Source organism: Paralichthys olivaceus, chromosome 16 (genome assembly GCF_024713975.1).
Source record: "Paralichthys olivaceus isolate ysfri-2021 chromosome 16, ASM2471397v2, whole genome shotgun sequence".
Lineage (NCBI taxonomy): Eukaryota > Metazoa > Chordata > Actinopteri > Pleuronectiformes > Paralichthyidae > Paralichthys > Paralichthys olivaceus.
In genome coordinates this window covers 14,623,423-14,646,198 of record NC_091108.1, presented here as the reverse complement: position 1 = coordinate 14,646,198, position 22,776 = coordinate 14,623,423, and the positions used below count along the sequence as shown (strand labels likewise).

Genomic DNA, 22,776 nt, shown 5'->3' with positions numbered 1-22,776 from the left:
TGTTATCATCTAATCTTGCAGTATTGATATGTGTGTAGAATATTATAGCTTGTGTCTTACTCCTTTGCCCATGATGCCATTGTTGAAGGGCAGGCCGATGAACTGGAAGGCAGCTTCCTGGATGAAGTAGGGGTTCAGGATTCTTATCTCGGTCGGCTCACGAGGCACATAGTGAGCCACCGACTTCCAGAAACCCTCTGTGCCCCTCTGAGAAAACACAAAGAGAAGATTATACATTAGTCGGAAACACTGGACAGTTTTTTTCCCTCTATAAGATCAAAGTCATATAAAACACATTCACACATTCACATGATGACACCTCCACTGTGGACAGCCAACCACGATTTACCACGTCAACATCAAAGTGAGATTATCCTCTGTAACTGACATAAAACACAGGAGCCAACCAGAAGCCAGACCCCTACTAGCACTGATTAGGGAAATGGCTTTTGGGTCTCTTAATTGGTGAAGTCAGGGTGAAGGGCTCACAGGACATCGATAATTACGACCCCTAGGAGGGGGAGTCTAGCAGTGGGTGAGGGGTGCAGCCGGCCTGGAGTGCTCAGAAGATTCTGCTTTGCAGTCCTTCTTTCTAAGTTACACGTGTGCAGAGAAAAAGGTTTCTGAGGTTAAATAATCAGAGAGCATCTTGTGTATTATTTTCACTTACTCACTTTCATATATTTAAACATAATAAAAATTCTTATGTTATTACTATATATGTTTTTGTCCTACTGATTTAGTAAGTCAGTCAGAAAACAAAGTTTTATCAAGGTGACAACACCAATGATGATGTTGGCGATCAAGTTTTAGGAAATTCATGATGACACACACACACACACACACACACAGTGACACAGGAGCAGGATTTTTTCCTTTCTTCCCTAAATATCCTGATATACCTTGTCAGAACCTGCTGCGTTTTGAGTTTTACAGAGTGCAAAAGTTGCACATGGCATTAATGATTAGGCTTGATGGACGAGTTTGCTTCTAATAGATGTTCTTCTAACAGACATGCAGTTGGGAAATCAAAAACCCCAAAAACGGTTTTGCAATCCAACATCCAAGGTTAAATGTGGCATTTGACAGGAAATGGTCCCAATAGCACCTTGACCCGAGGGTGTTCTGCGAGACCTCAGGTCTTTTTGAAAAGGGCAATCATCATCAGTCGCCAGGGCAACCTGTCAGACAGGCCCACAGCTCCACCTGAATAAAATGATGTAACTCTAATGAAACACACTTGCTCAACTCAAAGACAATTTTGAACATAATCTAGTTCTAATGATGCATCTATCAAACCAGACAGCTTTTTACATCAAATGGTAAACAACATTATAGCGTAACGAACTAGCAGTGCATGATTGACTTGCCTGGCAGTGAGAGTTCCTAAAAGGCATTAATCCAAAGGGGTCAGCAGATGTGAAGGGGAATCACCTGTTCAAATAATGAAGCACCCGCCCGGTTGCTTTTAATACAGCAATGCAGGACCGTGTGTGTGAGTGGGTGTATGTGTGTGTGTTGGCAAAGGCAGTAGCAACAAGTCTGCTGGCTTTGTGGCTTCAACAGTGGCGGCTCTTTTTGAACGCGGGCCCAGCTCTGTGCCTTCGGCAAGCTGCAACAGGAACAGCAGCTCATCTCTCCTGTCAACACAGCTTGTGTTTGCCAGGAATCTATTTAGCAGCGCTGTTTGGATGTGTGCACGTCTGTGTACGCTGAATAAAGAAAGTAATGCATTTTTTTCTTTATTTCTAGGAAGGGGAGAAGCTAATGACACACAACACACACCCCTCGCTTTACACAGCTTATGACCCGACATGTACATAGACACGCATGTGATGGGGTGGGGATCCCTTTGAAGAAAACAAGTACAGATGGCTTTGAAAAATGTTAAGAGCAATTAGAATGTAAGGATTCAGGTCTGCAGAGAGGGAGGGGGTGGAGGCTGCTGTTATGAGTTGCTGCTAAATTAAAACTCAGATTAATCCCACTGGTTGTGGCAATGGTCAGGGAGAGTTAATGATGAAACTCAACATTCCTTAGACAGCACATTTAGATCTCGAGTCACAGCAATGAAGACTGTGGGTCGCTACTGGGTATGAATATTAAAATATGCAAAAGGAAAGTATTGATAAGAAGTCAAGTCTCATTTGGGTGAACAAGAATTACTGCTTTGTGGTTGAAACCTTTGCCAACCATTTGATTTGCAGTTTACAACAAATGTCTGTCCAGACTCCTACAATAAATGTAGTAAAGACTTTGAAGTCATCACACAGAGAAAAATATAAAAGTTCCTTGTATATGTTTGGCCAATAAAGCTGATTCTGATAGAGTTGTACAGTTGCATCTGTGACAGCAGACAATGCTTCAAATATGCATTTTGCTGCGGAGAAGCAGCTGATTATTCAATGTGAATGCTCCACATATCTTCAACCAGCCAGTTTCAAGGTGGGTACAATGGTACAAGGTGTCAGCAATTCAGGATCCAACCTAATGTGAACTATATGGTCACAACCTCCCCTTCTGTTCCTGAGTTCTGGATATAAAATTTCATAATTTCATCCGATGAGACATTGTGAGACAGAATTGTGTCAAAATTAGGGTACAAATTCTTGAGATATGGCCAAAAACATATTTTGTGAGGTCACAATCTAATCAGTGCATCCTTGAGTCTAAGTTCATAAAACACTCAAGTTGTTCCTAACAGATTGTGTTCAAGAGAATTAACGAATGTTTGGAGAACCTGAAAAAAATAATGCCTGGAAGCATAATCTATTTAAGTATCTTGAGAGTGGTTCATCATATCAGCTTCACACTTGGCATGATAATTGTTGCACACCTAATGAAATGCACTTTTGAACTTGGTGCAGTTTGGAAACTGGATAAGACATGCGCTCTGTAGCAGCATTGGCTGGGACTCATCAACGAAGTGACATTGTTGAGCACAAAAACAGGCACATTCATGACAACAGCAAAGACAATGATTTTCCAGTTCGGGGTTCTGATCGGTAATAGTTAAAAGCAAGAAAATCACTGCACTATCAGTGGTAGATTGTGCCACAAGACTTCTCAAAGCTTTGGCAAATAACCTCCAGGGAACAGGATGTTGCTTCCACTGTAGACTAGTTTGTTTGCCCTAGTTTAGAGAAACAGCACTGCGTTAGAAGCATTTAAACATGGACAGAACAGGAAGCTGCAGAGTGGTATCTCTTACTCACCAGGCCCTGACACACACATGCTCAAAGGTGAACAGACGTGTGTAGCTTGGCTGGTTGGCAGTGGTCAGAGAGGAAATGGCTGTTTCCCTTCTCCTGCACCAGCTTTATGGTTAAATTGGTCTGGATTATTAGATTTAAGTGTGTGCACAAGGCTGTGTGCTCCAATAAGGCACCTGTGAAAACAACCTTGAACTTGTTTGCAAAGCAATGAGATGGACGGTAGTGGGGTTGGACTCACATAACCAGAAGGTAAAGTAGGGCATACCAATTCTCCTGATATTGACATCAGTAACTTGTACATCCAAATTTAGAGCAAAATTCTACCATTAATATAAAAAATGCATTTAGATGTTCATTTATGTTCATTTGAGGTTTTACTGGCAATGTGAAAAACATGACACAACAAGTGGATGACATCATTTTATTTGTATTAGGCTTGTATTTCTAAAGTTCATTATGCATTATCATGACAATCTATTGTAGCCTACTTTAAACTCTATCAAAATTCTATTGCAATCATTATGATTCTCTGAGCCTTAATTTCTGCCAAATTGAGAATTCACCTCCCAAAGGATTAATATCACACTGCACAATACTGTACCAAGTGGGGTTTAAGAATTGGTCTGGAGATGAGTCTGTTGCCATAATCACAGAGGCACCCTTAGTAAAAGCCTGGTGTTGTCAGGCTACTGACAGTTCTTGGCAGTGCTTCTGAGATTATGAGTCAATGAGGAAGAAAAATAGTTGTGATGAATGACACAGCACAAGAAAAGAACTGTCACAACCCCTTGCTTCACATGATGTTTAACAGAACCAGGTAGGCCACAGTGACAACTTGTGAAAACTTGTATTTGAATATGACTGTTGTCCAAGAAAAGGTCCCACACCTCTGAATCATCAAAGCATATAAATCTGACAGCTTTAAAACAAATCCAGACTCAGAGATCCTGGTTGAGTGGAATCAAAGTGGACAGTGGAAAGTGGACAGGAAGACAAATTTGTACAATTAATCCTAACTTCACTTAATGCCTGAGTGACTGGTTGCTGCTACATTAGAGTGCATCTGCTACAGCAGTAACTAAAACATTTGATCCCCACACATAACTAATATCTAGGATGTTGGGTTGTCTATCTGTGCTTGAGCATGAATGTAATGTATGAAAAGCTCTTTAGTCAGTCTGAATGAGGCAAACTTGAAGCCAGAGAAGACAGTGCAACACATGTTACTGATGATTGATTCTTCAATAGTAAGGAGGTTAAGACTGTACCGGAAATGAATCTGAGTACTGCCTCTTAATGTCACGTGTGTAAATTATGCCTAAGGCTTCACAAAGGTTAAGTGTATTTGTCTTGTAATTTTGCACCTGTAGGAGAATTCCAGCTATACACAGTCCAACACCAAAGAAGCTAAACACTGGATTAGAAAGACAATGTCAGCAGGTGAGGACAGGAGCTACTGTAAGCCAAGAGAAGTAATGGATCAAACGGATGGAAAAAGTAATGCAGGGTGAAAGACTAAGATTCTTCAGAACAATGACCAGTACTAAAATGGAAAATGTACAACATTTAAAAATATGTGGAAATTACTATCCAACACTGTTCCTATGCAACTGTTTTCAAAACACATAGGCACAACAAAAATATACCCAAGTTTCACTTCATTCCACAAAAGTGAAAAGGCCCAATTAAGAAATCTCGGTTAAAAGCCTTCCGTTTATAGTTTTCTGTCCGTTTACAGCTCCTGAAGGACTGAGTGAAATGTTAAGAAATGTGGAGAGCTGTGTAGGAGTGCACTAAGAGGGGAAAGAGGAGAATAAATCCAAACCATCTCGTTACAAGATACAGAACATGTCTGAAATCTAAATGACCTGTTCTTGAGTGTTGCTCACAACAATCTCATGGCTGGAATGATGCATCCTTGCTTCCTTGATAAGCAGCTATCATATAATTTGACTATATCTGGGCTCTTTAGTCCTGTAAGTAGCTGTGTGAGGATGTGGTTGTGCGTTTGATGTTTATAGAGAGGACAACTTGAGGTGGCCTGGATTCCGGAAGGTAGACTTAAAGCAATTTAGAAACAAAAACGGCAGCCCCCAAACTGCTAACAATCACAATTAAGTTTGTCTGGAGGTCGTTAGCACTGTGTACATGTCGGACCTTTGAGTTTACAAGTTGCAGTGTCTCACCACATAAGTGCTCCACTGAGGAGGAACCGTTTCAGAAAAAATGTTTGAAGGGAAAATAGTTTTTCCAGAGTAGGTGGTAAATGGTGAGGAGCACAGTAGAGGGGATTACAACATTTTTACATCCAACAGCTTTGGTTAATTTATTCACTTCCAAATAGGAATCTGAAACATTCACCAGTTTGCTTATGCTTTGGCTTTTCTTGGCGCATACCACGACCTCTGCCCTCAGTCAGCGGTTTCTATTTTACCCTGAGGTTATCCGCTGTGTGAAACCCTTGTCTCCACAGTCCCATGACGACAAAAGTGAAAACGGTGCCAACCCTTGACGACACTATGACCCTGAGGACTTCAATGTGCAGCCTTGCCTCTAGCTACCAACAGGTGACATGTTGGAAGATCACACAGCCATTGCTGCTGGCAGGACCTGCTGGTATCTGACTATAAAAGAAACAAATTTGTCTTTCTTTTGACTTATTTTGACAAGTCAGAGTCCTCCTTGAACTTGAATAAATATGCAGTTACCGAACATCCATCACATGAAAACACACTACCAGAGGATCCCAGTGTGCAGGTCTGAGTGTTAATCATTGCAGGCTAGGTAGGTGACTCATTTTCGAAACACAACACTCATGGTAATCAGTGACATCCGGACACTATGTTAGTCACTTGGTTCATGTTCAGAATCTATGTTTACAAGTATGTAAATGTTTATGAATGCATGTATGCATGCTACTTTGGGCTTCTGCACAGATGTTGGGACTTTAAAAAGGACCCATATAGCTGTTCTTCTGTCCCATAGAGCACTTTCTGTGTTACACTGGCTTTTCTGGCTAAAATGACATGTCTATAAAGCAAACAAACTTGGTATACAGAGTGAAACAAAAGAAATGTTCCCTAACAATATTCCAGCCAGAAGCTGATTTGGAAATCTGTCAGTGATATGAATCAACAGGCTATATTAGGAGTTCCTCGCAGACTTGATTTACTGGCGAGATGTTTTCAAGAAGATTGGCTTTATTCAAATATTTTGAAACTTCTACATAAGAACCACTGGGTATATTTCAATTGAAGAAGGAAGAACTCTTTTCTCAAGTTGTTTCCATCCATCATTTATCTCTCTGGCCTGTAGAGAGGTAGGGAAAGCTCCTGTAAACAAACAGAAGGGATAGAACACCGACACTCCACCTTCGAACTCTGTGTTTACCACCGGCTGTATATCCTTCACTGGCTCTGTTTGAAAATATCCCTGCATATACAAACAACTCTGGCTGTGTGTGCATGAACCGTGAGCGTGCGCTGTGCATCGTGGCAAAAATCGAAACTAGTGTCATAGGAAAAAGGAAATATCGACAATCGTGGAAATTATGTTTGAGCACAGTTGTAAACAGCATGTAACTGGGCAATCAACCAGGCTGCTGCATATGTGGGGTCAGACTTTCACAAAGTGACTAAGCCAAGTTGTAATCACGTATACCTGCGGTAATGAGGAATTAGGGAAGCTGGAAGTCTTGTGATGCTGCAGCACTCTAATTGCAGATGTAGCAGCAGGCTGCACTGATCTAAAATGTGAAACACATTCAGAGAAAGACATGCAAGCTGAGGATGTGTTCAAGATCAAGGTCAAAGTTTCAAATCTGGACTCTGCATGTGTGAGTGAGTGGGAGGTTGTGTGTTTGTGAGAGTATACAAAACACTAAATAACAGATTGGGAAATTGCTAATTTGTATTCGGTTCAGCCATCCAAGACTGTGCTGGAGGCATCTGAAAAGCCAAAATAGTGCCGGACATTCAAGCAGACCACTGAGTCACCAGCGGCTGCACTACAACTGCGTACCTCCCACAACCCTTTTCAAGAAGAAAGTGAAGAAAGACACCCGCTTTCATAACCGCAGAAGGATAGTGAAAGGGGTTTTGCATCCCTTCCAGCTGTGAATGTGCAGGTTACACAAAGAAATCCGCTGCTCGACCGACAGATATAAAAGCAGTCGTCCATAGTTACATTATGTCTCACTCAGGGACTGACTGAATGGATGGAGCAAAGAGAGGGAAGCTTGCTGCTGCTGCTTCCTAGCCAACAGTATGCAGCTTCACTCTGTGAACCAGTCAGTAGCATTTTATTGATGCAAAAAAGAGTTTTCTGTTACTAAAGGAGAAATTAGTACAAAAACATTTGAGTCAATGTTTTTTGGAAATGTGTCCCCGAGTTCAGAGAAGGCACAAGTACGTACACACATAAACACCTCTTCATGTTTATGTTTCCACTGCATTAGTCCAATGTGGGTGGATGTCAGATACAATGAAGCTAGGATAACAGTCTTTTAACAGGACTTCAGTTCCTTTCATGTTGTTGCTAAGACTTACGATCCTCTAGTAAACAGATATCGTCTCTCTGGAAACACGAGGCGACTCACGGTATGTAAAAATCGACATGCCACTTATTTTACGTCCAGGTTGTATGCGTTCACAACCGAAGCATTTTTGCTGTGAATTTTTCTTCTGTATTCTCACATGACCTCACTCTGACATTATCCGAAAATGTAACAAGGGGGCTAGAAGGAAAAGTTCCAGAAAATGTTCTGAGTAACTGACTCACGACATTTGCGTTCTCAAATACAGGCTTTCAGCAGCTCAGTCAGCACAGTCGTGGATGCCAACAAGCCTGGACTAGTAAGGCTGAAATTGATTTTGGGTCTTTTGGAAAGCAAGTCTATGTTTTTTTTTAATGTCTGTATTTGTATAATAATGCTGATACTTGACCGAGTCAACTTCAGTGCCATAAACTATAAAACTGGAATAAATTGGCAAGGAAACATTTATATAGGGTGAAATACAGTATTTATATGGTAGTAAAATCTCTGCAAATGTATAAAACCAGACTAAAAACCGAGGACTTTCCAGAGGTCAAACATGGGTCTTTGCACATCTGTCAGTTCTCTTCTTCCATATCATGAAGGCTTGGACCAAAAGACAATGATTTTTTTTTCTTTTTTGTTCCCTGATTTTTAACCCATGGGAAACATTCTTCCTTCCTCAGCAGATCAAAGAGGGCTGAGTCAGATGCCAGGGGCCAGATCAATTATCCCAGGCAGCCAATTCCACTGTCCTCTCCCTCTGACACACCAGAAAAACCTGGGCCCTATCAAAGGCTGAAGGGGCCATCAGCCAGCCAAGCAAACTATTTTCCTCCCTTTTACTTTACCTTCCACTGCTCATTTTCTTTTCCTCCGCTATTATCCCTTTACCCTATTTAACTTTCTCCTTTCCATCTATCTTTCCTCTAATCTCTCATCCTTTAATCCAACTTCACACCACTACTTCATTTCAGCTTGCCCTTTCCATCCCCTACTATAAATGTATCATCCTTTCAGCTTCATTTTTTATCCGTGTTTTCACGTTATTTTTTATTTGATAAATCTACAGTGGTCTCTAAAAGTGACACATCTGTGGAGGGAAATAAGCTTTTAGCTCTGAGTTACCTGATTAGACAGAGGTATCCTGCACTAAAACTTTGTAAAGAGGGAGTTTAGCTTATCAACATGTGTAGAACAAAGCCTTCAGGATTGTACAGTTTATGCAAGGTTTAGTCCAATTCTACAATGTACAGTATCTTTAATATAACAGAATAATGTGTACGCACACTATGTTATTTTACATGGAACTGAAGTAATGTTTAAAACCTCAAAAACTAAATTCTGAGTGCGTGTGAAACATTTAAAATTCAGATTGAAAGGCCTTTATTAGCATGACCATATTCTGATATAGTATTTCCAAAGTGATACATTTAAATAAAGTAAAAACTCACACAGTATATATAAATATTTGTTAACATTTTGTATATCATTTCCACTTTATATTTCCTTGCTTATATCTTGCATATTTACGTAATACTTTTACCGATGTCTCTATTTTGACTTTCCTCTTTGCTGCTGTAACAGTGAATTTTCCCGTTTTGGGACTATGACAGGATTAATTTATTTTATCCATTTTTCTTTAATATGCAAAATGGTAAGCAAAGATATAAAAGTATAAGAATTTGTATCAAATGGGCTAATACATGTTATAACAATGGTATGCTCTTTTAAATAAAACTACCTTTCTTTCGAATGACTCTGTGATGATCTTTTAATAAATGGTCTCATTGTCCTGCAGTTGAATGGACTCAAAAAAAAAGTTCACACCAATGCTAGAGACTGAAGTGATTGAAAGTGCTTATGAGAGCAATTTTTATGACAAAGGGTTTAATATGCAGGCACAGGGGGCATTTAAAATGAATAATTTCTGTAAGATGAGGGAGAGCCTGTCCTGTCATTCAGTTTGACCCCTGTGATTAAGAGGCCAGGTCACAGCCTGTCATTTAACTGTACCAATCATAACATTTCAAAGGACACCCGAAAGATTTGCTATGTGGGAAGTTAATTCATAATTATAAGTGTGGGTAAATCCAAATGTGAATGAACAGGTTAACAGGAGAGCATCTTACCTCCAGGGAAATGGCAATGTAACATTAAAGATAAATCTCTTTCTGAAATAGAAAAAAATTACTTGTCTATAGTTTTTGGTTTTTCTCAACTGTCCTTTCAGCAACAAGCATTTTAACCATCTGAAACATCCACATTATATAGCAGAGATTCATGTTGTCCTCCTTATCCCTTTACTAGAATGGCTTACATTTCCACATAAAGTAATGTACAGAATGTGATCAGAGGTTAAACTTCCATCTTCTGCTAAAAATAACGCATAACTCAGATATTCAGCCACATTTCAACACTTTATGAAGTAAATATTCTACTTGGATGGCTAATTTTGTTGTGCAGCAGACATTTCTCTCATTCCCAACAATTTGTTTTTTTGAGCACCCACTCAGTTTCATTTCTTTCTGTGTGTCACTGTGTATGTGTGTTAAATATGTTTAAGGCGATGATTTTAATATACCCTTACCAGTTTCTCCTTGAAGACCATCTGTCTGAGCCACTTGAAGTCCAGTGATTTGAAAGCAGAAAAAACAAAAAGTGAGTCTTTTTCATAGTTTTCAGGTTTCTGGATCGCTCCCTCTGGATAGGTAATCCTGATGGTGGTTTTGGTTCCGACGTCTTTGCCATAACCACTTACTGGTGCCTCATTCAACCTGCCGACACAAAAAAATGACTTAGTGAATTGAATTCATGCCTCAAAGATTCTTTAAGGTTCATGACCCAGAGAATATAGTATTCAAGATGATGTAATTTCCACTTTAACATCTATACATTTTAAAGTTCATCGAGTCATAATCATGGCATCCTTTGTCTTAAAGGAGTTATCTCACCTCACTACAACATCATAGTCATCAATTCGGGAGCCCAAAGACTTGTTGGACAGGATGCCCCCATTGCCCACAATGATGCATCTTTTACAGCTAAGACTGGAAGGCAGGAGGGTCATGGGTTAGTAATATAAAAAATATATAATATATAAAATAATTAATTTCAAGAACAGATGTTACAAAAGAGGACTTCACGTTGATGTATGTGAGTAGCAGTGATTACCTGTCCAGCTCCTCTCCAAGTCCATAATTTTTTGTGGTAGTTAAAATGCTGTCTATGATTCTCTCTGCATTAGAAAAAACAAAGAACCATCATGAAGAGGACATTTAAAACGTACAATTAGTTGTCACTTCGCCATCGCCTAAGAATGCCCTTTTTATCAAGATCCCCCCCTTACACTGAAAGTAGAAGAGTGTCAAGATCTCTTCATTTAAAATACTGTATGAGACAAGGCGATAATCTGGCAAGAGGTCATTAGTCCTGAAAGCTCACTCTTTATGGAACAGAAGTTTAACATCACAGATTAGATGTTCTCATATAGGGAAAAGGATTTGAGAACTGAGGGAACTGCTCCTTAGGAAGATATATAAACTGCTGAAAGCTCCAACATACCATGAGAGATACAACAATCTAGGTGGTCTCATAGACAGTTGGAGGAGAGAACACCTCTCTCCGTTTATTCAGTCATAGATAAGGAGTGACCAATCAGCACTCAGGAGCAGTGGTGATGGGATGAAACAGAGAGGAGTGAATCTTGGAGAAACAGACATACAGGGTTCCGGATGGTATGTGTGTGTATGTAGAAACTCTCCCATAGAAGCACTCAAAAAGGAATGCTGTTTTCAAACAAGCACATTCTCCTGGTTAAGTGGGCGATGTTGAGCTCGTCTCCCTGCGTGGCCAGCACCCCTCTGATCGCAGGGCGAGAAATGTGGATGTTTAGCCATAGCGCACATTCCTGCCATGTTCTACGGGGCATTCTGGTAGAGTCACACTTCCATTGTTAGATATTACAAATATTTCCTCACTCCTCTTGACCATTTTTAGGCCTCTCATACTTGGAATACACCCATCATAACATCCCAAATAAAGAAGATTCCATTGCAGTTGCTACTGTCTTTGATCAGTTACAATTGTAGTAATGCAGATGCACCATAGAGGGACAACATGGATTGTATCCCTGCAACACATTGTTCAAAAATGAGTGGTGTTTTAAATGCCTTCACTTCTAAACGTGATATAATCACCATATAGCACATAGTCACCCGAGCAGGGCCAAGAGCAACAGCCCCAGGAAAAGCGAGAGCAAAGGGAAGAGTGAGAAGAGGAGAGTTTAGACTGGGGCCTCAAAGCTGTTTGTAAGACATATTACAGCCTCATTCACTGGGCTAACGATCCTAATGATTAAACTGCTGTGGAGAGGCGAGCAGAGGAACAGCCCATTGTTTGGATGTGGTGTCGATGTCTGGCGTCAAGCATCACCCTGAGCAGCATAAACACAAGAGCACGGACCACACCTGGATCCAAGCGGGTGAAAAGTGAAAAATCACAATGGGCAGGACTCTCTTACAGAGGATGACATGGAAGCTAATTGTTGTAAGTACCCGGGGTAAACATTTCAGCAAACTATGTCTCGTGGCAGAGCCGGAGACAAATGGCTTTAGGCTCAGACGTTAGTCCGACTTGGAACCCTTGAAATGACAAAATTCTTACTGACAACAAAGACGAACGACGGAAGAGTCGCATAATATGTAAACACAGACACATTGTGTCACAAGAGTGTAGCCTAAACAACATAAAAGATCATGTGATAACAAAGGTATTTGTTGGTCCAGCAATGAACAGGCTTTTTACTCAGAACTGCCTACGAGGGTGAAAAACTAATAATCTGAGTGCAATTTATTGATCAAGGTTATTAGAATTTGAAGAATCTTGCTGCATGTAGACTAAAAGGCTGATGTGTTTCAAGTTCTCTCTGGATGAATCATGTTTCTTCTAGCCTGTGTGTGAAGTTGCATAACGGTGGGTGCGCCTTCATTAACTGAGCATGCTGAGAATGAAGACAGTGGTGATTTCATTCATTAGCTTATCAAACTTATACCTACAGAAGTTACATTCCACCAAATATTTTTTCTCACTAATTTCAATGTCAATAAAGACAAAAGGAGACAATGGATTTATAATATAAACGTGCATCTGCTCTTACGTCTACTTAAAAAGAAGATGAAGCAGGAAAATAATTTACTGTATATGCACATTATAAGTGGGATCACATGAGCTTGGATGTGGATAAGAGTATATTACTATGCAAAGTAATCAAAACACCAGCATAGTCTGCAATCATCTAAATAAGAAGCTGAATCAATCACATAATAGAATATTTTCTAATCTCTTTATTGTTTTAGTAAATTTGTTTGATTAGATTTTTTTGAATAGTTTTTTATCATTTCAAACTTTTTTTTTTCATGTAAATGTTTTGGCATGCCATCAGAAAACCTCAAGACACCACCATGGCAAACATGGAGATGAATCAAAGAAGGTAGACAAAACTGCTCTAAACTCATGTCTTAGCATTACCAAGTCTATTCTGAGTGTTTTTATCTCAATTTAAAATCTCTCAATCTGCCAGAGGACTGAGTGAGTTTCAGGAGAAAATCTCTTCAGCAACATGACGACGTCACTAAGTTCACTTTGGACTGCAGAGAAGAGAGAATTTCATTTACAGTGCAGCATTTAACAATTAATGCAAAATATAACTAGAAACACATGTTGACCGTTAAGTAGCTGACTGGCATCCTGACAAGAGGCTTTTCTCTGAGAAATCAACACAGCTTTACTGTTCTCAGGCCACGGTTCATGTGTTCCAGTAGATACCTCCTGGAAGAATAAAAAAGTAAAAATAAAACTCCCGCCCACCACCACCACTCTATGTTCCCAATTTGGAATCCTTTGTGGTGTTCTATTCAAGATCCACACGTATCATCTCTCCACATGGGTACCACTAAAAGGGAAACCCTACAGCCGTCGCAGTCCGTGGAGAAAACAGAAACCAGGTGTAACACTCACACAGGGAGTGTTCCTTTGATAGCAACTGAGTCTCTGTGTGTAACAATGTGTGTATGTGAGTCTGCATTTGTTAGTATGACAGCGGAGAACTTGCCGGGGCACAAGGTAACATTCAGTGGACCGTCAGCTTCTAAGTACTGGAAAATATGTGACAGCATGTCACTGAAGGCAGGTTAATGTTATCTCTTCACTTCCCATGCTATTATGTGCTGGTTTGATATCTGAAGTGTGTTAAGGTCACAGACCAAGCAGAGTGTGTAGAGATGTGTGGAGACATGAGTTTCCTGGTCCCGAAACAGAACTCATCCAGCATGTTATGACAAACTCAGAAGGCAATAAATGGATTTTAAATAGTTGAATATTCATATAAAATATTCTGACTTATAGGCATTTAATGAAAGAGTATCAGGAAATAATGATGATGACAGATGTCAAATGTCTTCTTGGTTCCTTGGCTGGGACAAAGTTCGGACTTAAAGAAACATGTTCTGCCATATATAGCAGGTTATTTTCACTGCATTTGGCCACAATGTAAAATTTGAGGATTGCCAATTTTTGGAGAGTAGGAATTATTTGATTTTTTACACACATGCACCTCCAGAAATTCCTTTCTGAAACATCCTCAGGGATTGATAATGTGTTGAGCATTATGGTCCAGCATTGATGTTCAGGAAGCTGTTGTCAAAGAGAATTATGAGCTATGAAAAACAAAATGACCAAGTGTGGACAGTGTAAGATGGAGATTTATTAATTGCTTGCATTAAAATAGCTGATGTTTGGGAACAGATTAGGCTAATTTGATGTTACACAGACCATGAATTAACTTATAGCAATAGTTTTCGAAAACTTTTTCATGACAACATAATGTCAAAAACGAAAGGTGACCAAATATGCACTGCGATGTATTAGCTCTCTCACCTGGTGTTAACTCAGGACAAGACACAGTCACAACCCAAAGGCAAAATATATTCTGCAAATGATGAAAGTGCAAGGAAGCAAAACTTGAACATTGTCCACATCTCAACCTTCAGAGTGAAACCTTCATGATGAAAAGAGCTTAAAAAGGGTATTTGGAGAAAATAGCTTGATTTCATTCACTGGAATAACACAACACATCCTCATCAAATGGAAAAACAGAATAGACTGTTCAGTCTGACTATCAGACCATAAAACCAAAATAAGAAGAGATACTGACAGTTTGTTGATTGGCCTAGATTGGACAAATAGATACATTACGAGGAGCCAGTTGACACCTAGTGATTAGAGAGTTGGCAGTCCTCCCTTGTAATTTCATCACCTGTATTTAGTGTAATGTTAGCAATGCGGAACAAAACCATAAAGAAAACATGGAAAACTGAGTTTGATACCATAGCAATCAGATGGTTTATTACTTTGAGATACCAGGCGGTGCAGTCTAAAAGTACTCAACCATGAAGCGACTGTCATGCCTCAACACAGCATCGAAACCCCATAACAACCATTGCACTGAGAACACAGGATCGTTGCTGGCGTTAAAGAGGGACACGTTAAGCTAAGCTTAGTAATCACAACAAACACTACTCCACATGAGAAAACAGGAGAATGTTTTCTGTGTCTCTGGATGAAGCTTTATAATAGGTTATAACCTCCACCGAGGAGGTTATATTTTCATCTGCCTTTATTTATTAGAAAAATTAACAGTAACAATAAACAAAACTTGTTGGAAGAATGTGAAATTTAATTTCTGAGAAGTGTTCTGTCTTGCCACCTGGCAAATCCACCATTATAATAGAAATCTGCCAAGATGCAAGCACACCTGGTTTTTAAAAAGAATGGAAGATGCCACCATAATTGTTTTATTACACATAACGCCCAAGGCACACCCACGATTAAGAGAGTAAGTACAACCTTTTAAAACATGCGCCTGGTGCAACAACCTTTTTTCCCCACCACTAAACTAGCAAAATTAGATTTGGACACACCACACAAGGACTTGTGCCAGACACTTTAGATCATGCACTTAGATCGTTTAAAATAGAGCCCAAGGTGTGGAGTTAGAGTAAAAAAGGTATTTTGAAAGCAGGAGGTCTAAGGAAAGATACAAGGAAATTGTATTAAGGGAAATGTAGTAATCGGTGGCCTTGGAGCTTCGACTATATATAGCACTAATGGTCAGGGTATCTCTGCTTCTGCTGGCGAATGTAACATTTTTTGTTACTAGTTGTGAATCCTTCATGTTAACTGTTGGGACACTCCTTTGATGCAAGCATGTATACTAAATCAAAAAGTTGTAATAGCAATGCAAAAGCTGTTGTGTTTTTGTAGACGAAGTAATGTTCTGGATAAATTATTAGTGAAGGGTAAGTGACGTAATGAGTATTTCTTACCTTGCGTTTTAAAACCAAATGGAGGCAAGTAATTGCCGACTTTTGCAAGACGTTTGAAGTTCCGATCAAGAAACATGGGCGCTGGTTTCATGAACCTGCAAGGGAGGGAATGGAAGGAAAGAAGGTAAAGGGAATGGGTGAATAAGCAGGGAAAGAACATCATATTGTAATGTTACTTTTCCATCATAGATTGGTCATTGAGAACTATACATTTTTTTGTAATTTCCCCCACCACACCTTTTCTCCTCTACTCAAACTTTTTGGATTCCTGTAAAATCTTCTCCACTTGTGACTACAGTGTTAATGTCCTGGGCAAAGTTTAAGCCACAAAGAGATAAATAAATTCACTTGTTCCGCTGTAATTAATCTAATAGCCTTCTAAGCTCCTGCGCCCTGGGAGAGTTTCCCAAAACAAGCACATTGGCAAGGTAGATAAAAACTAAGTAGGCAATACAAGCTGAGAGGCAGGGAGAGACACAGCCCCATCGACAAAACCTTGCCACCCAAGTCACAGCTGATACACAGTTTTGATAAATCTGCAGAGACAACGTACGATAGAATGCTTTTCCTCAAACGATCTTGGGTAAGACTGTTTCTACTAACTAAATTAGAGAGGAGGAAGGTCTGTGTTTGGCCAAGACAGAGAAAACAGCTTCAAATGATTCAAGTGAGAAGCCAGTCATCCTGCAATTTTCAAACAAATTGAGCCCCATATTCAAAAATACACCTGTGGTCAATGTTTTCAATGCCCCATGAACTGCTGCTTCCAGCATCACCTCTTCCTCATCCTGTGTGCCTGTTCGAGTGTGTGTGCGTGGGTCCCTCTTTGATTAATTGCTGCACTGAAATCAAAAGAAGCCATTTCCTCTTAGTCACGCCTGCGACCCGAGTGCTGGGCTACGTGCCACCTCTGCGAGTGTGGCTGCAGGATGGATGTGTGTTTTCATGACCTGCTGTCAAGCTGGGAGGGGGCACAAGTGGAGGGCATTGTCTCTTTTCTGTCGTAGACATTCATGGATCATCTTTGATCTACTTCTGCTCTAATGAAATTCCATAAATGATCTATCAGGACAGAGAATTAAATGCTCGAGATCTATAGAAATGGTGTGTTTTATTGTGTTTATGATAAAAGACAGTTATCGTTTTACAGTTGCATTAACTGAAAGGAAACCAAATGAGAACAGGACTATTGCATCTCGCTGAAGGGCAAATGGTTTAAATTAATCATGTCAGCTGATTGACCATACTCACGAGAAAAGTAATTCGGATTCAAGAGAGGACATATAAGCATTATAACACTCAGCAGGAGCCTGCGACATTTTTTTACTGTAACGCTGCTGTTGGTTCAGAAGGTCTGTGTGGAGATTTGAGCCACAGTGACCAAACATGGCTGATATTATTGTGAGGCCTTCCGGACAACCTCTTCCAAGCACTCTAATAAGTCTTTGATACCATCATTATCCCTCCAGCTTTACAGCAGAGACTCAAGCGAAGAAGTATGTATGGCTCTCTCGTCTCCTCATATCACCTGACACACACACACACATCAATCCTGCCAAAACAAATGGAGATTCATTAAAGCCAAGACTGAGGCAGTGAGGGGCTATAAATAACACAGGATCACTGAACCCTGACCGACAGTCAGTCACTGACATCCTGATAAAGCAGAGAGACAGGGGGCTGCTTGTTGTTAAATAAAAAATGAGGGCTCCCAAAACAGCCAACAGGCAGGGATGCATTGTGCTCGCTTCCTTTAACGGGTCCATCTCTCACTGGCAATATTTTTATAACCGTGCTGCTTCAAGTTCACTGTCAAGACTTGATTTAGGACTCCAATGCAAACAGTTTTGGGTAAAGCAGAGGGGAGGTGTGGAAAATAAATTGGACTCTACAGGGGCAGGGGGCTTCGGAGAAGGCAAACAAGGAGGAAGCAGGAGATGATTAGAGGGGGGAGCTACAGGACCTCACTGCGAGAGGTTAAGTAGTTTTTCTCTAACAGCCAAACTGTAGATCACTCCTATTTAGATAAAATGCTAACAGGAACATTTCCACAGATTTGTTTTTGTCTAGTAAATATAAAAAGTGGGTTGAGATGACAAAAAAAAAGTTGTCAATTGTTTCAATCCTTGCAAATAGGACACAATATATCAAAATTACACATTCTGCATGGCTGTGTACATTCTACCACACACTCGTGCATACAAATACATACATATGCACAACATGGAGCAGAGTGCGGCATTAATTGTCCCCATTGACCTGTGTGTGACTGAGATGAAGGTGGTAGTAATCACAGGGTTCCCGGTGGGGGTTCTGTGTTGTACAGAACTTTGATCCGACACGTGCGGCTGATTAGAGGAAGTTGTTATGAGGGAGGACATTGTTAACATATAGCCTCTGAGATATAGGGAGAGGGCAGTTCTACGAAAAAGTGCTTTGTCCGTCTCTTTATGCCATTTACAGCCAATGGTGCTGCTTATGTTTGTGCGTAGACAAACATGCACAACCAAGAGCTTCAATACTGTGCATCACATATGGCCAAAGTTGAAGTGTATATTATAATTTGTTGTGAAACTTTTTCACATCTAATGCTCTGACTGCATCTTAAGTCAAGAAATAAATCAGGTTCAATATTGGAAATTCAAATTTGTCCCATAACTAGATCAAGAACTGAATTGAAGTGGCAGTGGCTATTGTTCAGCAATGCGGAAAATTGCCTCTCTATTAGCTTAGCTCCAAGAATGCTAATGGAACAATGTCCTATAGATCGAGCTGAGATGGGCAGCAAATGGGGGCACGGAGGAAAATCAAAAGGGCCGATGACATCAGAGAGGGCCGTGGAGGATTGTGTTAATTGTGTCGAGGAAACTCATGATGAGTCAGGACAGGAAGTTGGTTGGTGTCGTTCATAGAGGACGCCTCTTTCACTCTAGGATATGACAGAGGAAAGATGGGAGACCTTGTACTCAAGTGACAAATGTTCCTTTGTGAGACGGGGGGAGATCACAAGGACACAGTTGAGTTTTTGTGGTGGAGGAGAAGATGATAGAAACATGACTGAAACTGGGGGAGATTGTACAGGAATGTGGGGGCTTCTCTGTTTCTGACTCAAAACCCCTAAAGGCCCAGTTGACTTGAGAAATGACATCATGCATCTTGGTATGCTTGAGTAAAAGTTTTAGCTTTTCTTGTCCTGACATGCAAATAAAATGATGTGTTTGTGCAGTTCTGTATGTGAAGTTCTTATATTTCAAAAAGGAGTCTAGGTTTAGAGAATGTACTCTTGAGGACAATCAATGCATTTCCACCCCATTTATCTGAAATGATGTGTGAAAGAGCAGGCAATCCTCCTCACTTAGGATAGATGGTGGTCATCTTGGCTGCTGCGTATCCTGGCTTGCACACTCCTTCGCTGAGGTTACCATACTTGTACGACAACTCCAGTGGTCTGCACAGTCACAGAACAGAGAGAAAAATCAATCAGATGCATCATGATAAACTGATAATCAATCACACTGACACATTTCATAGCCTCAAACGCTGAGCTTGTCAAACAATCCGCTTTTGGAGATAGGGAAACGGGTTGCTTAGGAAGTTGTAGAACTCAGCAACAGCTCAGAATATCACCTGTGTGTGGCGAGACAAGGCAGTGAGGTCTTGTTCAAATAATCACACTGGCAGTGCTTAAACTGGAACCTCCCGATTACTAGCGGGATCATTAATAACGCGATGAATGCCATGGATCTAGTTCAAATAAACAGGGAGATGGGAGGGAGGCCCTGTCTTTGCACTATGTGAGGCCCAAAACCAAAGTTGGCACCAGAACAAGCTTGACTGGGGCCTGCTTATGAACAGTTTGAAGTGGTATGTGGACTACATTGATATTGCTCCTGTCGACAAATAGAAGCTCTTTAAACTACAGGTCACAGTCATACAGAATTTCACTGAAGCTGTTGTCAGACAAGAACCCTGGTAAATGTCCACACAATTGTGTGGATTTTTCTCTACAGTTTGCTTTCCACATATGAAGGATGCAGCAGGAGATTCTCAAGTCAGACGTGTTTACAAAATCAGAAAATTCTCCGGAGTGTAGAGGCAAGCACATGTTTTTGTTTCCAGCACAACAACACCGTCTTTGGCCTGTATCACCAAAAGCTGTTAAATCTCATCTTGTTGACATCTTCTATTTGCATGACACCTCTCTTTCATCCTGATATATTTGAATTATTTTTGCCTTTTTTCCCCCCACTTCAGCATCTGTTGCATGTTAGTATCATCATCAACACACCCACTCGCTCACAGTGAATCTTCTCAAGAATTTCTTGTTGTGTCACATGGGCTTGATTGGAAATGATCCAAACCATTACCAACATTTTTCTTGGGGGGCTGACAGCTGAATGTCCATAGCAACTGACTCGGAAAGGGTCTCACCCTAACCTACACCTAATTCTAACATTAATACTAAAAGCAAGTCTTAACCCTGAAACAGCCCATTGAAAGTGGGCCAGAAAGTGAGAACTGGCCAAAATGTCCTCACTCTGTAGGTTCTAGGCTCAAAATAGTCCTCACAAAGATATCTGTACAAGCACACGCATGGGTATGTTGTTCCCATGCGAATTGGAGGAGCTGGGGATGGAACTTGGACCTTGATTAGTGAACCACCCTCTCAACCTCCTCTCCCATAGCCAACATTTCAAATCATGCTAATAATGTTCACTTGCAGCTTAACTGGTTTCAAGGTGGTAAACAGTTTGGTGAGAAAGACATTAATGTGGCACTTTTCTATCAGTCAGACTACCAGTGGTAATAAATAACCAGTCACAAAACCAATTACTGGATTTGAGATGAATTGTGTGCATGTGCAGTAATGGTGTAATTAATGACACTGTAGACATGTAAGGAGCTGTATTAGATAAACCCAACCCATGTGAAAACCACCCTAAGTGTGTACTGACATAGTGCTTACAGTGTGTGTGCAGAGTGTGGACAGACATAACCTCAGAGTGCTGGGGTGGTGATGGCTGCGTATGATTATTAAGAGTGTCAAACCAATTCAGGGAATTATACACATATCAAGAAACACGCTGACACAATGACAGCTACATAATGGCTCAAGGTAACATGTTCTTACTCTGACAAACCACAGCTGCTCTGGGAAAAAAACACAAATAGACTAACTACATCACAATTTACACTAATTTCGAAATGTATTGCTCAGACAACCAATCACATTTGAGCATTTGTCACCAGGTTATGGTTAGGACTCCAATGAGATGCTGTGTGTTTATTTAAAAATTCTAGTGAGATGAAGCGGCTGAAGGTTTACATTTTCATATTTCATTTTTTCCCATTGATCAACCTGATATTGTATGAGTGTTTAGCTGTAAAACATATCTTAACTAATGGGAGTTCAAGTCTAACTGGGGATTCAGCTGGTCAATATATAACAAGTATCCCACACAGTACAGGATGGAGAATCACAAAATGTTTAAATTAAATGGGAGAAGTGTTTACTAGAAAAAATATATACTCACAATTTTGTATCCAGCTGCAGCAGAAAGCCCTGCTTATCATACACTGGAAAAGAAAGCAGACACAGAAATACAGTTACCTCACACATCGATAAAGGACGGATGTCGGAAACAAATGGCACCTTTTGGGTGGAACACTTGATGTAGTTGGTTCATGAGCACGGTCATCCAGGCTATGCAATTTCAACTATCAGCTCATTAGCTGTAGTTAACAAATCTGTGCATCTTTCACAGAGAAACCAAAATGGCAAATGTCAAAAGTAAAAGCATTAGAGTTTGTGACAAACAAGACAAGCGGAGGTTAGGGAGAAGCCAGCCAAAACAATCTGTTGAGTTTAAAATAAAGTTAGAAAAGAAGTTAAAGAGATCACCTATGGTCAACCAAAGGGGCAGCCAATAGGTGCCTGGTGAAGCACTGAGGTAGAAGACAGAGAAGCACAGAAAACTAGGAGATAAATATTTATGTTTAAATGCTCAATTATGTCAGTTAAGCATCTGCGGCAGTCTTAACAATGATGCATACAGTGTCTATAAAAACGCTTAACAAGTTCAATTAATTTCCGTCTATACACTGCTGTAATAGCATTAGTATGACTAGGTTTAACATGAGCATTAGTTGAAAGTAGGAATAGACCCGTTATTACTCCTGTGGTTGCGGATCTTGTCTTCACAGAGAAGCTGGAGGAGAAAGATAAAGAAAAAAGGACAATGGGAATGCATGAAGGCTGGTTAGGGAGGGATCCAAGCACTGCCCTGGAGGATGGGGACTTTGCCATAGCAGCCAAGATGAGTGCGTGACTGTGTGTGTATGCATGCGAGTGTGTGTGTGTGTGGTTTATGTGTCAGTTGAGAAGCATAAGGCAGCCAGAGGGGGGCTGAATCAAGGAAAACAGCTTAGGAAAAAGAAAAATGTTGGTCTATGGAACCTTGCAGAATTATCGCATCAAAACTCCTGCAAACTGCTTCACTTGACAAAGATTTGTTACTGAGCTGAGACAACAGAGGGCAGTGGTGTATCACACACTGCAGCTTCAAAAGGTTGACTGAGCAGAAGATCAACCCCTCACTTGTTGTCAAATTCAGTATTTGATGACTATACAGAAGCTAAATGA

The 22,776-nt window shown here is 40.4% G+C and overlaps 1 protein-coding gene across 7 annotated transcripts in view; it reads right to left on the bottom strand.

The window, feature by feature from the left end:
• Positions 1–22,776, bottom strand: part of st3gal3b (ST3 beta-galactoside alpha-2,3-sialyltransferase 3b) — a 46,240-nt gene that overhangs the window by 7,574 nt on the left and 15,890 nt on the right. For 6 of the 7 annotated variants that reach the window (XM_020110181.2, XM_069511913.1, XM_020110197.2 and 3 more), the window contains 7 exons: positions 21,668–21,710; positions 19,489–19,581; positions 16,134–16,228; positions 10,924–10,987; positions 10,704–10,799; positions 10,340–10,526; positions 61–207 (listed from right to left, as the gene is read on the bottom strand). In XM_020110181.2, the coding sequence (XP_019965740.1) occupies positions 61–207; positions 10,340–10,526; positions 10,704–10,799; positions 10,924–10,987; positions 16,134–16,228; positions 19,489–19,581; positions 21,668–21,710 (725 nt within the window). Of the gene's footprint in view, positions 1–60; positions 208–10,339; positions 10,527–10,703; positions 10,800–10,923; positions 10,988–16,133; positions 16,229–19,488; positions 19,582–21,667; positions 21,711–22,308; positions 22,400–22,776 lie in introns of those variants that run through there. The other variant, XM_069511914.1, reaches the window with a different exon arrangement.